At 25.1% G+C, this 17069-nt stretch overlaps 1 protein-coding gene across 2 annotated transcripts; it reads right to left on the bottom strand.

Annotated features, from left to right (window-relative positions):
• Nucleotides 1-221: 221 nt before the first annotated feature.
• LOC124431631 (aquaporin AQPAn.G) lies at nucleotides 222-13720 on the bottom strand. Of its 2 annotated transcripts, none has more exons than XM_046979745.1 (5): nucleotides 13322-13718; nucleotides 4307-4564; nucleotides 2786-3070; nucleotides 1606-1815; nucleotides 222-545 (listed from the first exon to the last, which is right to left on the bottom strand). In XM_046979745.1, the coding sequence occupies exons 2-5, from the start codon at nucleotides 4562-4564 to the stop codon at nucleotides 504-506; spliced, it is 795 nt and encodes a 264-aa protein (XP_046835701.1). In that variant the 5' UTR covers nucleotides 13322-13718; the 3' UTR covers nucleotides 222-503. The 2 variants fall into 2 exon arrangements, with proteins under 2 accessions (XP_046835701.1, XP_046835702.1); XM_046979746.1 differs by lacking the exon at nucleotides 222-545 and adding an exon at nucleotides 669-801 and having other exon boundaries at nucleotides 13322-13720.
• Nucleotides 13721-17069: the final 3349 nt, after the last annotated feature.

Below are 17069 nucleotides of genomic sequence, written 5' to 3'. Positions count from 1 at the left end.
GATATTATAATTCGTGAAAGCAAAGTTGTCACAGGTGTGTCAATATGCGTTTCGTAATTATATAATTAATCGTCTTTGGCCTGTCCAGGTGTTTGCTTCTTTTTTTCTTTTTCTTTTTTTTCTTTTTTTTTTTTTTTTTACGGTATTTTTTGTTCTTTTTCTATAAAATTATATTAGTAAACTTTTCATTGTTATTAATTATTAATTATCTCAAAATAAGAGATATATAAGAATTTTATATATATATGTGTGTGTGTGTGTGCGCCTGTGTGTGTATATATATATATATATGACACATTTTATTACATGTATTATATAAAATGTGTCATTCCGTACGATTATTATTACATGCAGTTAACCAGTTAACCCATCTCCTCATTTGTTCATGTCGATCGTTTTTCAAGGCAGCAGCAAGTATAAAAGAGAAAAAAAAAATGAAAAAGAAACAATCAAAGGAAGATTTTAGTAAATTGGCATATATGTGGTTGATTAATTAGTGACGCTCAAGCGGGATGGACGTTCTTCCTTCCGGTAAGATTCTGGAGCTGTAAAACAATAGTTTTTCCGTATTTTTATCATTGACCTCGATTATCTTCTTTTTGTTTTTTTTTTGTATTTGTTTTTGTTTGTCTCTTTTTTTTTCGTTTTCTTTTTTGAATATTTTTTTCTTTTCTTTTTTTTTTGTTCGCTTTCTCTCTCTCTCTCTCTCTCTCTCTCTCTCTCTCTCTCTCTCTCTCTCTCTCTCTCGTTTTGTTGGTCTCTTTAGAGTCCTCCTCTTCCGCTGTCTATGTACTCGAACCTCTGCGAGATAGAGACGATGATAAAAACGTATGTGAAAATGATTTAACACCGAACGATGATAAATAATCGATTTTCTCTTATTAAACGCGTATGCATTTTTAGATATCCATCAATGCTATAAAATTCTATCAGTTTTACAAATCGTCGAAGGATTTACTTTTTAAACCGAATAACTTAACTTTTTTTTAATCGAATTAATTAACTCGACTTTAATGTAGTAAAATGTCGTACAGTTAATTGAATTAATATTTATTATCTATTATCTATTATCCTTTTTATTTTTTTTTCAATATTTGATCGTTCGTTCGATCGATATTTTATGTTATTTATTTATTTATTTATTTTTTTAATTGTTATTTTTTGTAATAATTAATTGATCAATATATATGAATAACTTCGATCATTATATTTATCCATCTAATATCTAATCTAAAGTATAATTTATTTTAAAATGTCGATTCAAACTTGATCCTTAATTAATTATAGCCTTTATTTATTTATTTCCCTTTTTTTGTTTCTTCTTTCTTCATCGTCGCCGTATCTAATTAATCTGTTATAATTCTTTTTTTTTTCTTTTCCTTTTTTTTTTTTTTTTTTTTTAATTCGTGGATTACTTCTTTAAGATGTAGATATAAAGTTATTCGGTTTGAAAATATCTTCGAATATATTTTTAAAAAAAGACATTGCATATATTTAAAGTGATATATATATATATATATATATATATATATATATATATAATATAGTACCATGTAGATGTGTAATTTATTACAATATTGTATAAATATTTCTTAAATATCATACCTCTTTCTCTTCCATGGCTACGGTCGCGTATTGCCTTGTAGATATTTCTTCTTTCTTTGCTGGACCAACAGCATGTGTATAGATCAAACCACCAGCGAGTCCACCAAGAATAGGACCAACCCAATATAACCAATGATCATTGAAGGCATTCATAACAACGGAACTTCCCAATGATCGTGCTGGGTTCATTCCAGCACCTGTTCTTGGAACCTAAAATGTCAGACATGATTAAATATTTCGATAATTTTTTCTTTTTCTATCGTTTAATATTTTTACGTAATATACGTCGACATATATCTCAATGGAATAAACGAGTATAGTTATTGGTCTAACTCATTTTTTGTTCGTTTCTTTTTTTCTTTTTTGTTTATAATAATAATATAGAATGTTTATTAGATTTCATGTTTTTGTTTATTTATTTATTTATTTTTTTTTTTTTTTTTTTTTTTTTCATTTGCACTCATTTTATTCTATTCAAAAGTATATAATTTTTCTTTTTATTAGATTTCATTAAGTTTTGTCGAACTTAATTTTATATTGATGATATATACGGGGTAAATAATATAATGATTAATCAATATTATATTTATTTTTTTAGATATATATATATATATATTTGTTAGACTTTATTTTTTCATTCGAATTCATTTGAATCTATTCGAACGTGTAAATTTAAATTTTCATTAGATTTTTACAAACGCAATGCTGATAATTGCATATAGACGATGTAAACAAATATATTGATTAGATGTACTATATATATATATATATTTTTTTTCTTTTTTTTTTTTTAACAATAACGATAAAGATTATTTATTATATTTCATTTGTTTCATTCGAATTTATTTCACTCATTATAACTTTTTATTATGTCTTTTAGATTTTAAATAAACATTTCTCATATTACTTTTTAATATCGAATATATGTAGTCTGTAAAATATTCTAAATCTTTGTTATATCAAAGAAAAAAAAAAAAGAAGAGAAAATATATATATATATAAAAAAAAAAAGAAAAAAAAAAGAAGAAATTATCAAATACCATGTACTTAATGGTCGACGTTCCATTACTTATCACATTATTATTGTACTGTTTCTATAAAAATAAAAAAAAAAAAAAAAAAAAAAAAAAAAAAAAAAAAAAGATAGAAAAAAAGAAAACAAATTAGAATTATCCCTTACACCAACTAGATGTCCAACGGTAACGGAAAGTCCAATCAGCAATGGTGCTATTCCTTTACTGTCAGGCTTTGCACCGTCGCAGGCACCACAGACTACCATAACCAGTATCAATGCCAAAAAAAATTCAATTCCAAGACCTTGAACTGGTGTAACCCCATCGGCAAGTGATACAACGCCAAGACTGACTTCCATACTTTCGGTTGAAAGTGCCCTTAGTACTGCCGAACCGGCAATGGCACCGGCACTTTGAGCCAAAACGTAAAGAAAGCCACGAATGATTGGTACCTAGAACAAAAAAAAAAAAAAAAAGAAAAAGGAAAAGAAAAAGGTAACGATATATAACACATTTATTTATTCCATGTTTGTTTAAATCTTTGAGAAACTAAAAATCCAAGTTGTACGGAATTTTAACTATAATGATAATAATAATAATTTGGAATTTTTCAACAAAATCCCACCGTGCATAAAAAAAAAAAAGCTAAGCAAAAGATCAGGACAATTTTTAACCCATTCTAATCGTAAAGAGTTAAAAATTAAATTATATATCATTTAAAAATTTCAAAAATTAATAATTGAGTTTAAAATTAATATCTACATCATCTGTAAGTATATATATATATATATATATATATATATATATATATATATATATATATATACATACATAAACACACACATAAATATATATATATATATATATATATATATATATATATATATATATATATATATATATAAAATAATTTTTTCCAAGGATTTGAAATATTTTTTTAGAAAAAAAAAATAATGCAAAAATGATGCCTAGACTGAAAGATTATGTTGTATTTTCTTTTCTGGTTTTTCTCTTTATTTATTTCTCTCTCTCTCTCTCTCTCTCTCTCTCTCTCTTTCTGTCTATCTCGCTCTCGCTATCTCTTTCTATCTCACTGTCTCGCTCTCGCTATTTCTTTCTGTCTCACTGTCGCTCTCTCTTCTGTCACATAAAATCATTCCTGATTAATCATATTAATTATTCGAGGTATATATATATATATATGGAAAGTATAAAAATAAATCTGATAAATACATAGATATATTGAAGAAACATAATAGAATATGTTTTCCTATTCTGTTGTCTTTATATAGTTATCCGACAAACGTAATTATATATCCATCAGAGAGCTATTATGTATTAACCATTACGCCACAACGTATGTGATAATTTATTCAATCGCGCTGTATCATTAGGTTCCTCTTACCTCATTAATTGATAATAACGTTTGAATAAACGTGATAAATCATGCCGCCTAACTGTTAAGATACATTTTTGGGGGCAATTGTAAACGACTAATCGATGATTAATGATTATCATATTAATATCGAATGTCGAAGATGATAGAGACAGACAGTGAAAGGTTTTAATTAATTTATTTTCAAAAAAAAAAAAAAATGGAAAGAAAAGAGAGAAAGAATTATATTAAAATTTGTATACAAGAAAAATTAATAATATTATTTTATTGATATTAAATAATAAATTTATACCTTTCCAATGATCATTAAGCCAAATGTAACGGCAGGATTTACGTGACCACCAGAAACGTGACCTATCGATTGTATTGCAGCGGCCACGGTCAAACCAAATGCAAGGCTTATCGCCACAACATTTTTCGTTACGACCGATCCACAACCGAAGAAATTTAACAGCATCGTACCAAGAAATTCCGCAAGTAAAGCCCGGTAAAGACCGGACTGTTTATCTGTTAGCTCGTTAGCGCCAATTGCTCCTTTTATATCCACCATCTGTAAACATAAACGTATCGTTTTCGTCATAACAAATTTATTTCATAAAAATAAAAAAATAAAATATATATATACATATACATACATATATAAATAAATTTTTAAATATATTTAATATGTAAATTATTTTATATAAATTATTAATATATAAATTATTAAATATATTTTATGTATATATATATATATATATATATATATTTATAAATAAATTTTTATATATAAAAATATATTATATATTATATATTATATATAGAGAATAATTATAAATTGAATATATATATATATATGTGTGTGTGTGTGTGTGTATGTATATTAAGAAATTAAGATTATATATTAAAAAAGGCTTTCGCGATTTTATGTGTACAATATTTAAAAAATACAAAATATTATAAAATTGAGTGGTTATTGATTTTTAATATTTATTATCGAATACTTGGTATATTTTTAATCGTTTGTCTTAAAAAAAAAATCAATCAAATAATTATTTGACGTGTAGTTGATAATTAATGAGATATCAACGTGTATATTTATATGTAATGTAATATATAAAATATATAAAAATAAATGTAACAATCTTAATATTAACGTTACTATGTCTGTTAATAATTGAAAACGAAAGATTTTTGGAATTAATTTATAATAACAAAAAAAGAAAAAAAGAAATATAGAATAACAGTTTATTTAATTCAAATATTTTATTTATTTAAATATTTCATTTTAATCAAAACAAAAGCTATTAATTTCGTTTATGCACAATCTTGTAATCATATGTCTTTCAGTACATTACTTTTTATTATTATTATTTCATATACATTTAATATATTTATTATTAAAATAATTAAGCATAATAATAATAATTTCGATATAAGTTTTCTTTTTTTACGGTCAAAATTTATTTCATTTTATCGAACAAAAATTTATACATATCGTATCCTTCGATATTTGTTATTTCAAAATGATCGTAAATTAACGATCCGTTTGAATACTTCCTTTGTTGTAGAACCGATAAAAAGAGAAGAAAAAGATAAATATATGAAAAAAAATATTCACGATTATACGCCTGAAATATTTTAAGAGTACAAAATGAAACGTCGAATTAATTATTAAACTTAAGTCTCGTTTGATATTAATAATTTTTATTTATTTATTTATTTATTTATATATATATATATTTTTTTTTTTTAAATATAATTCATAAAAATATCTAATTAATTGAAAACATAGAAATTTTTAGATACGCCCTAAGAAATAAATCATTAAAAATCATTATACTATCGAGACGTAAATGATTCCACAATTGTTTTTTTTCCTCTATCTCTCTCTCTCTCTTTCTCTCTTTCTGTCTCACTGTTTAAAAGGAGAAAAAAAAATATCATTTAATCTCTCTCATATTGCACTGTTGTTCCAGATAAAACATAACAACGATCAAGGCAACGATAATGACGCATAAACAGGTATTAAAAGCAACGGGTGTTTTTTTTCTATTTTTTCTTTTTTTTTTCTTTTTTTTTTTCTATGTCTAATACTTTGCGGAATTGGTTACGACTTGCCTGGATTCTGAATCTGACAGAATGCTTGAGTAATGATCGATAAATTTTTTCAAGTTTATTTCGTTACGAAGGGCTACGTATGAAAGTTTTTATCTCCTAAACTCTTCCTCCTTCCTCCCAACCTCTCTCCTTCATTCCAAATCTCTCATTTTATCTCACGCTTTTATTCAATGGTAGTACCGTTTCTTTTACCGTTAATCACGAAAAAAAGATTGAATATATCACCGAAGTGTTGTTCACTTTTCTACTTTGTTCACCGACCGTAATAATTTGTGGTAAAATATGCTGGTTGAGAATAATAATATAATCGATAAAAAGTATTACGTTTGTTTTTAGAAAAAAAAAAAAACAGAAAGAAATAGAAAGAGAGAGAGAGAGAGAGAGAGAGAGAGAGAGAGAGAGAGAGATTTATATGCATTAGAACGTAACAAGTGTACAAGTTAAAGATATTGCGATGATAAATGAAAAAACTGTTAAGCTCATGATCGATTGAACGACAAAATCATTGAAAACAAAATAAAAAGTAATTTTTAAATTCAATCTGATAAATATAAATATACGATGTAATAAGAAATAATAGTCAATCGAATAAAAACAACACTGGAATATCTGAAATTTAATAAATACATGAGTAATGATTTTGCGAATAGCGTTAAGTGTATGATCGACTGAAAAACAAACTCGTCAAAAAGAAAATAAAAAAAAAAGAAAAAATATACATATTTATAAAAGAATAGAAACAATGCCATAATATATAAAGTTTAGATAAATACGTATAATTTTAAGATATTACAATGATACATGTTAATGGTGTTAAGCGCAAAATCGTCAAAAATAAAATAAAAAAAAAAAAATATATATATATATATATATAATTAGAAATAAAGTCGTTAGTACTTAAAGTTTAATAAATACTTGTATAAGATGTAAAAGTAGTAGTAACGATAATAACGAATACAAATGAGATAGGATGATAGACAGTGACAGTATGTGTGACGTATCGAATACATTTAGCGATTCACCATTGGCTCGTTCTGCGAATTTAGATCGAGGACGGTTAAACGGCGAGGGGGGAAAAAACGTTCGCCGATAGAAACGATACGAAAGCTTATTTTACGATTTTAACGAGTCATCAGATATATCCAGGTTAACATTACGCATGCAGATCAGTACATCCTCGGATTGACAAGAATTTACCGGTGTTGGCAACTTGGTAATTTTCGATAGACTCGAATTACTTAATAAGTTCCTGGCAAGTGGAGTCGATTAATCGATCATTCGTTTTATTAATAAATCGATGTGTTATTTTTTTTATCTTTTTTTTTTTATTATTATTATTATTATTTCTTTTTACTTTTGTTTTTCTTTCTTCCCGTTCTTTTTTCTTTCAAGAACTCGTATAACGATATTACGAGAAATTATTTTATATATATATATATATATTCTTTTTTTTTCCTTTGTATCTTTTTCTAGTAAACCGCAATGATAACTGGACTTGATTAGAGTTATATAAACCGACATTTTATTTCCTCTTTATTTTCTTTATTCTTATTTTTCTTTCGACAATTTGAATGATTCTTCAAAACATATATCTAATATATATGTATATATATATATTTTTTTTTCTTTTATTTAATTAAATGATAATTAAAGTTGATTAATCGGTCATTCGTTTTATTAGACATCGATGTGTTATTTCCCATTTTTTTTTCCGACATTTTTGAACAACGGTTCTTCGAAACGTTATCTAATATATGAGTGTATATATATATATATATATATATATATATATGTATATATATATATATATATGTATATATATATATATATATACTTCTTGTTTTTAATTAACCGCATAGATAACTGGAGTTAATTAATTGGTCACTCGTTTTATTAAAAACTGACATGTTATTTCCTTTTTCTTTCTTTCTTTTTGACAATTTAAATAATGATTCAAAGATGCGTTTAATATATGCATATATAGAAGATTTAATATATGGGTATATATATATATCCTTCTTTTTTTTAATTAGCCATAATGAAAACTAGAGTCGATTAATTGGTCATTCGTTTTATTAAAAATCGACGTGTTATTTCCTTTTTTTTCTTTTTTTTCTTTTTATTCTTTTTCGACAATTTGGACAATGATACTTCTTAACGTAATCTAATATCATTTATATATATATTTTAAAAAATTTTAATTTTTATTATTATTTATTAATTATTATTATTATTATTATATATATATATATATATTTTATTTTTTTCATCTTTTTTTCATTTTTCTTTAATTAATCACAAATGATCGATGATCAAACACAGCGTCCCAAAAACTGGCCGATCCTCTTAACGTAAGCAGGTATATATGTACATACATACAATATAAGTTTAAAGGCTCTTATCATGCAAATAGAAAGATTAATCTTATCTAAAGTTTGAATAGAATTAACCTGGATCTGAACTCTAATTCCATTAATATAATCATATTTGAACGGATCGATTTCAATTCTTTTCTTTCTCTTTCTCTATCTCTCTCTCTCTCTCTCTCTCTCTCTCTCTCTCTCTCTCTCTCTCTGTCTCTCTCTTCTCTTTCTTCATTTGATTCGGTGATCATTCCTTTAGGTATGATTACGCAAACGGGTAATATCATCAACGAGATATGTCTCTAAATCGTGTCTTAACGAATATTGTGGAGGTGGCTGCTTGATTTCACGGTGATGTCACACACATATACACATACAAATATATATATATATATATTATATACTTATACATCGATGTGTGCGAGATCGTTACTTCCACCGTAAGTAATTCACAGTAACGATACGTTCGTTGTGTTACCATAAACTCATATGTACGATTTACACAGTTAATTCGCCGTGCGCTAATCATTACGAAATCTCACGAAGGCGATACCACCAGCCATTTTACAATGGACCGAGATAGGATGTTATGCTCTTTTAATATTCAGTCTTAGTAATCGTAGTTATTGGTAATTCGTAACGAATAATATGAAGAATCATTTTGAATTTTTTATTAGGGAATATTATTATGTCTCTGATAAGTTAATTAAAAAATAAATAAATAAATAAATAAATAAATAAATAAATAATTACATTAATTTAATAAAATTCTATTTAATATTGTAATATTGTCTAAAAGAAATGTGTGTGAGTGAGTGTATGTGTGTGTTATTGAATTTACTTTTATAGTAAATTTTATATGTGTGTATGCAATATAGATAATATTTAATATTATATATGATATATATATATATATATATATATATATATATATATATATAGAGTGTAACAATTAAATATCTTCGTTATTTATGATTTTATGGAAAAAAATCATTTTTACGTAATAACACTGTTTGAAGGGTAGTTGGGAGGGTGATCGGGGGGGTGCATGTAGCGATAAGATAATTTTTTTCTGATTGTAATTTATTTCAAAAAAAATTCGAGATAATCACTGTTTCTCATTTAAATGGAATCATACATTCTTTTATTACATTTACCCCGATAAATCTCGTAATACTGTATAAAAAAAAAAAAAAAAAGAAATAAATATGTATCTATTTATATCGAAAGAAATTATTTGTTCAAAAGATACTTTACCGTCGATATTGTTAAATAAATCATTTGATACAAATGTAATGAAATTTAATAAATAAATAATAAGATTGCAAATGGCAATTAGTAAAGCAATATTAGAATTAAAATATTTTTCCATCTATATGGAATAATACTTCCTTTTTTTTTTCTTTTTTTTTTTTTTTAGAGAGAGAGAGAGAATTATAAGCTGCATCGACTAATGCATTAAAGAAAAAAAAAGCATATGATTCATTTAAAGAAATAGTAATTACCTCGAAACCTTTTTATAAAAATGACCTTGGAAAATAAATTATCTTATTGCCACAATTATATATACATATGTATATATATATGTGTGTGTGTGTGTGTGTGTGTGTGTGTGTGTATGTGTATGTGCGTGTGTATATTCAACAAATATATTATATCAAAATAGTTGTCAACTTGTATGTAATAGTATCATAAAAAATTGTATGTACGTGCATATATATATATTTAAGATATATACTATATCACAATAGTTTTCAATTTGTTTGTAATAAAATATCGTGAGAAATTGTGTGTATACACACACATATACACTCACGCTCACATTGTATAATTTGTATGTCATGTTATACATATATATATAGATATATATATATATATATATATATACAATATGAAGATATATATCGAATGGAGATATTTAAAAAAAAATTCTACATTTATTCCCATGGAATTAGTTTTCGTTCTCGTCTTTTTTTTATATTTTGCTTTTTTAAACTCACACTCTATCGATAATTTTTCGGTGCGTTAGACGTATAAAAAAAGAAAAAAAAAGAAAAAAAGAAAAATAGAAAAAAGAGGAAAAAAAAAAGAAATAGAGAAAAAAGAAAAAGGAAAGATTGAGACATACTTGGATATCGAATGGAATTACTAAAAATATATTGTAACTGTTGAATGGGTGGGTTTTTCTAAAGAATATAGGCGACGCGCATATTGATTCGTTCCTGGAATATGTAGAAACTATTTCTATCGTTGATTCGATGGTATAAGATGATTCTACAATGTAAAATCCCGATAGGATTATCTTAGTCAGATTTTGAATCTTAACTGGTTGATTTCTACGATTCACGTGAAAGCAGAAATAAAAACCGGTTGATTTGACACAAATTAAACGCGGGTTGCGTTCCCGTAGATTTATCGAGTATATATGGCACCGCTTCGTTCTTAAACGGTCGTTGTCCTTCTATGGTTGCTTCTGACTCTAGTTCTTGTTCTCTCTCTCTCTCTCTCTCTCTTTTTCTTTCTCTCTTTTTCTTTTTTTTTATTCTCTATTTTTTCTCTTTTCTTTTTTTTTTTTGTTTCTTTATCTCTCTTCCCTATCTCTTACTATATTTGTCTTACTGTATTTCCTTTCTATCTATCGACAGTATCAATAGTTTTAAACATTTTCAATTGGCAGTACTAAATGATCATTATTCATGATAAAATATATATTGAATAAGTGATCAGTATTATACTGATTATTTAATATTTTAATTAAAAAAATATAAAAAAGAAAAATTAATATAAAAGGTTAATAAAAAAAGAAAAAAAAGAAAAACTGCATTATTTAATATTTCAATCAAAATGTTACACAGATACGATATATGCGTGAAATAATTTAATAAATAATTTCATATATTTTGTTTTTGAATGAGAAAAATGTTTCGTATAGAAAAAATATTATAGAGTTTGATTTATTTAGATATAAGATTATTAAATACGCATAAGATTTTTTTCTCAAATAAAAATTATTCAAGTATTATCTATTATTTATTCGGACATGAAATATTTAATATTTTTTATAAAAGATATTAATATTGTTTATATTAAATATAAATTATTAAAAATATTTCATTAGGTATCGGCCAATTCAATTCAAAATATATTTAAATCATTACATGTTAACTTTCAATCAAGTTTTTTTTTTATACATTTTTAATTAACATTTTAATTAAGATATTTTATAGATCAAATAATTTGACAGTATTTCATAAATGAATGATTAATATTTCTAATAAATCCTTACACTTAATTAATCATAGTGATCATTTATAATACGTACCGATATTTTATTATAAATACTGAAGAAAAATATTATGTATATATGTGTATATATGCGAGCGTGCGCGCGCGCGTGTGTGTGTATAAAGTGATCATTTATTTTACAAAATACTTTATAATTAATTAATACAAAATACTGATCAAACAAATGGAAATCTAAAGAAAAGAAAAAAAGAAAAAAAAAAGAAAAAAAAGAAAAAGGAATTTTCTCTCGCGTTATAACTTTTTCTTTTTCTAATTAAAAATAAAACTATTATCTTTTCAAATCGGAAAGACCATAGTAGAAAATAAGAAAGAAAAAAAACAAAAGAAAAACAAATAGAAGACGTGATACTATTTCTAAAAAAAAAAAAAAAAAAAACAAAAAAACAAAAAAAACAAAAAAAAAAGAAAAAAGAAAAGGAAAAAAGAAAAGAAAAACAAAATATTTACATATGCAAATATTTATGCGAATGTACAAATTATTCAAATATTTTTCCTTGAACAATACAATTCGAGAAAGAGAGAGAGAGAGAGAGAGAGAGAGAGAGAGAGAAAGCGAGAAAGAGAGAAAGAGAGAAAGAGAGAAAGAGACGAAAACAAGAAACGTCTCGAAGTGTATTTGGCGCGTCGCGTGCATGTGAAATGCATTGGCACTACTTATGTATGACGCATGTGCATCGTCTACCACATAAATGTAAACAATCCAACCGCGCTTCTTTCGTTTTCTCGCGATTGTCTTGAGTTGCGTTTAATTCTTTTCCATTTTTCTTTTAATTTTTTCTTTTCTTCTCCTTTTCTTTCTTTCTTTTTATTTATTTATTTTTTTTTTTCGATGAACGTCCTGTTCGTTTTTACACCATTCCTCATTCCCATCATATTATCTTAAATGGTGATAAGAACTATGAAATATGTGTTTTACATAGAAATAGAATTTCCTTCTGATTTAATAACTGTGATATATATATGTGCGATAAAAATTTATTAATAAATGATAGAAAGCGAAACATAGAGAGAGAGAGAGAGAGAGAGAGAGAGAGAGAGAGAGAGAATGATTAATATGAAACAAAAATAGCTATGTACTTAGATATACGATTGTATACAGTATATTTTTAATAAATTAAAAAAAAATATTATATATGTTATATATATATGTACATATATATATATATATATATATATATATATATATATAATATGTATAATATAATATATGCAATATATAAATATATAATATACATATATTATATTATAAATGTGTCAATAATTATTATCAAGGACAGAAAAAATAAAATATCATTAATGATAAGAATATCGGTTAGAGCAATACATTAGATCGTAATTTAATTCATCGTAAGGAACACTTTATTAATACGTGTATATATACATATAAAGAATAAGAAAAATCTGCAATTATTATTATTCTTCATCTTATTATTATTATTATTAATAATATCATATTTTTGCAATAATCGAAACCATATAATAATTATTTGGAAAAGATCTTATCGCATAATGTAAGATAAGATAATTTACATACGTACCTCGAGTAACTGTTATAACTGAGTAAGAGAGAGAAAGAAACAGAAAGAGAGAGAGAGAAAGAGAGAGAGAGAAAGAGGGAGAGAGAGAGAGAGAGAGAGAAAAAGAAAGAAAGAAAGAAAGAGAGAAAAAAATGGAGAAAAAAATAGAGAGACAGAAAGAGAGATCCTTCGATCCTTTGAATGAACTAAATAACAACACGTGACTAAGATCTTCTATCAGTCCGATAGAATATGATAGAACGATAGATAAGAGAAAAAAAACACGATCGAGGGAAGGGATCACAGAGAGGATGATGATCGCGGAGGAGTCGCGTGCAGACCGTAGGAGTTTCCAAGAGACGACTGTCGGTTCTCTTTCGACCATAGAGATACCGTTCCCGAGTGACGTGTGAGAGTATATCTCTAAGCGCCGTTCTCGTCTCTCTCTGCGTCTATTGACGGAGAGTAGGGGGATATATATAACGTTGACGATGTTAAAACCATCCTAGATCTAACAGTTAATATCCTGACTATCCTACATTTATATTTATTTTTCGATCAATATTTTAATTAGTTAATAACTAGTAAGAGACAATATACAATGTGTATGTGTCCGTGTGGATGTATATGAATTGTATCTACATGTATGTGTGTGTGTGTGTGTGTATGTGTATACATGTATATATAGATATGTATTTATTAGTATTTATAATAATATATATAAGTATGTATTTTTTAATATAAGTTTAAAATATATATCTATGTATTTTATAATATAATTTTTAAATATACATAAGTATATATATATATTTTTTTTTTTTAATATAAATTTAAAATATATATTATATATATACATTTATATATTTATGTAATATCAATGAAAGGTATAAATAATTAAATGAGAACCATGAGACGCTACTTAATTGCTTCTAGGTTTATTATAATTATTGATCATATATTTAAAATACTAGACGAATTATTATATTATCATGTAAAAATATACTGACAAGTTATTATATTTACAAATATTTTTGTTCAAAAATATCCTAACAAATTATTACGTTAACAAAATATTTCAATGAAAAATATTTTAATTAAAATATTGACAATTTTTATTTTAATATCTATAACACTGATATATTAATCTATTAATATTTTATTACAAAATATTGATTATTTATTTAAAATATTATTTAAAAATGTTTAAACATATTAACCTAATAAATAAATAATATATTCTTTTCGTCTACATTTTTTTTTCTCTTTCTCTCTTTCTCTTTTTTTCTCTCTATCTCTTTCTCTTCTCTCTCTCTCTTTCTCTCTCTCTCTCTCTCTATATATATATATATATATATATATATATATATATATATATATATATATCTCTATCTTTCTTTTTCTCGCTTTTGAATAAACTGAGATCATATTCTTTTGACGCGCATCTTCGGTCAAGCACGTACGCATGTACAATACTTAAAACGTTTGGAGTCATGCGAATGGACAAAAAGTCATTTAGTTTATCCTTGAATAACACGCAATGGACGATAGACTCGACGCCAAAAATTTCAATGATTTACAATATTAGAGAGACAACAGTCAGTTTATTTTATTTATATTGTTATATTTACTGTTGATCTTGGCTCCAATTTTTGAATAACATACATATTATACAATGAATTTATATAAGATCTGAATATTTCAGTGATTGCGAGAGAGAGAAAGAGAGAGAGAGAGAGAAAAAGAATATATCTTTTTTTTGAATCAAACCTACCGCCAAAGAATTTTCTGTTTGCATCTGTATGACGGATCGTATAAAATATTTTCATATAAACAAATTCTATAATAAGCCTCTATTTATATATATATATATATCTTTTTTTTTATATTATATATTTTTTATTTTGTTTATTTATTATTATTTATTGTTATTTATTATTTATTTTGTTCTTCAATCGTCACTTTAACAAAAGTACAATAATTTCTTCGTAAATTTCAAACGATTCGTTTATAATTTATTTATAAAAAAAAAGAGAGAGAGAGAAATAAAAGATTAAAAAAAAATTTTTCGAAACGATTTTTAAACGATAATATGTACATATATTCGTTTAACGTTTGCTTTATCTTTTTTTGATTAATCATATATCAATCAGTTAAAAATCATAATTATTATTATTTCGTCCGGAAATATTGGGCATAGCGATTTAGATTCGTGTAGGAAGAAATAATTGCCTAATAAGTTGGATGAAACGTGTCATGTTACAAATTGATCGAATTGACTGTTTTACATTCTTAAGTGTACGATCGTGTGCGCAATTGTAAATATTCATCTATGTACGTGCATGCATACGTAAGTACGTATGCATATAGATGTGTAAGTATGTATCCATATTGAATGTAGGCCGATAGGTATGTTTGTATTGTGTTTGTGTGTCTGTCTGTATGTGTGTGTGTGTACGTTTATATATATTTATGTTGGCAGTAAACATGGCTAATGTATTATTGACTTTTTTTAATGCCAGAATTATATAGTGTTGTATTAGTTTCTCTAGTCTGGAAATATATATATATATATATATATATAATCTATCATTTTGGTAATATTGTAAAATATATTTGAAATGATAGATACATTGTTTGTATATTATATTATATAATTATTAATTTTCAGTAGATACATAAAATATTTTTTATGTATTATAAATTTTTATATTTCATATACAAGGAGGAAATATATATTGCGTTAAAAAAAAAAATATTGTTGATAGTAAAATCATAAAAAAGATGTTTAATTTCTTTGTTTTTTCTTTTTTTTTTTTTCTAATACAAATTTGAACTTATTCATTTATATATTTATATTTTTCATATACAGATATATTTATTATATATAAATGTTTATATTATTATTATATAAATATATATATTTTTTATTTGTAAATAAATATATATATATATATATGTATTTTTTTTTCTTTTTTTTTTTTAATGCAAATATATGTATACCACACGCGTTGCGTTATTTTTTTTATTTTGTTAATGCAATTTATTACATGATCATGAAAAAAATGATGCCGTCGTTTATATTAAATAAATTGAAAACGAATAAGAAAAAGAAAACCTTATAAATTTGTTTAATAGAAACAAATTTGTTATTTTGAATTTTCATAATATTGTTGGATAACTTGGACGTGCAAAAGCATGAATATTGTCCTGATTATATATAAAAAATATTTTCGTAAGAAATATTATAAAATAAATACAAATTTAATTGATAATAATTTCATAGATCTTTTAAATCTTTTATTGGCTCGTAACAATACGATGAGACATAGAATGCGTAAATAAGAGTGAGAGAGAGTGTGACTGAGAGAGAGACAGAGAAACAGAGAGACGGAGAGAGAGAGAGAGAGAGAGAGAGAGAGAGAAACCTTGTACACGCATATATATATATATATTTAACAATCGTAATTTTTTCTTTTTCTAACGTATTAATCGAGGTGAACGATGAACGATGACCATCGACGTTGGCGTTTCGAATCGACCTGAATCCAGTTAGTCCTATAAAACCTGACATTTCGTATATGGCATCTTTACGAGTCAACCACATGGCTTATAATGTATATTTTTTTTCTTTTTTTTTTTTTTTTTTTTTTCCCAGAAACAGTCGTTTAAGGATCATGACCTAGCTATAATTCCGGCTGCATTACTCTTTCGACATGACTATCTTTCTTTCTTCTCTTTCTCTCTCTCTCTCTCTCTCTATCTCTATCTC

Source organism: Vespa crabro, chromosome 22 (genome assembly GCF_910589235.1).
Source record: "Vespa crabro chromosome 22, iyVesCrab1.2, whole genome shotgun sequence".
Taxonomy (NCBI): domain Eukaryota; kingdom Metazoa; phylum Arthropoda; class Insecta; order Hymenoptera; family Vespidae; genus Vespa; species Vespa crabro.
The sequence above is the reverse complement of the archived record's forward strand: the minus strand, read 5'-3'. Positions and strand labels throughout refer to the sequence as shown.

Bases quoted from the DNA above. Each gene is read 5' to 3' on its own strand.
- LOC124431631 (XM_046979745.1), bottom strand. From the start codon at position 4,564: ATGGTGGATATAAAAGGAGCAATTGGCGCTAACGAGCTAACAGATAAA. The intron at 3,071-4,306 runs GTATAAATTTAT...TTTTTGTTCTAG, and splicing joins GCTTAATGATCATTGGAAAG to GTACCAATCATTCGTGGCTT. The intron at 546-1,605 runs GTATGATATTTA...ATTGTTTTACAG, and splicing joins TAGCCATGGAAGAGAAAGAG to CTCCAGAATCTTACCGGAAG.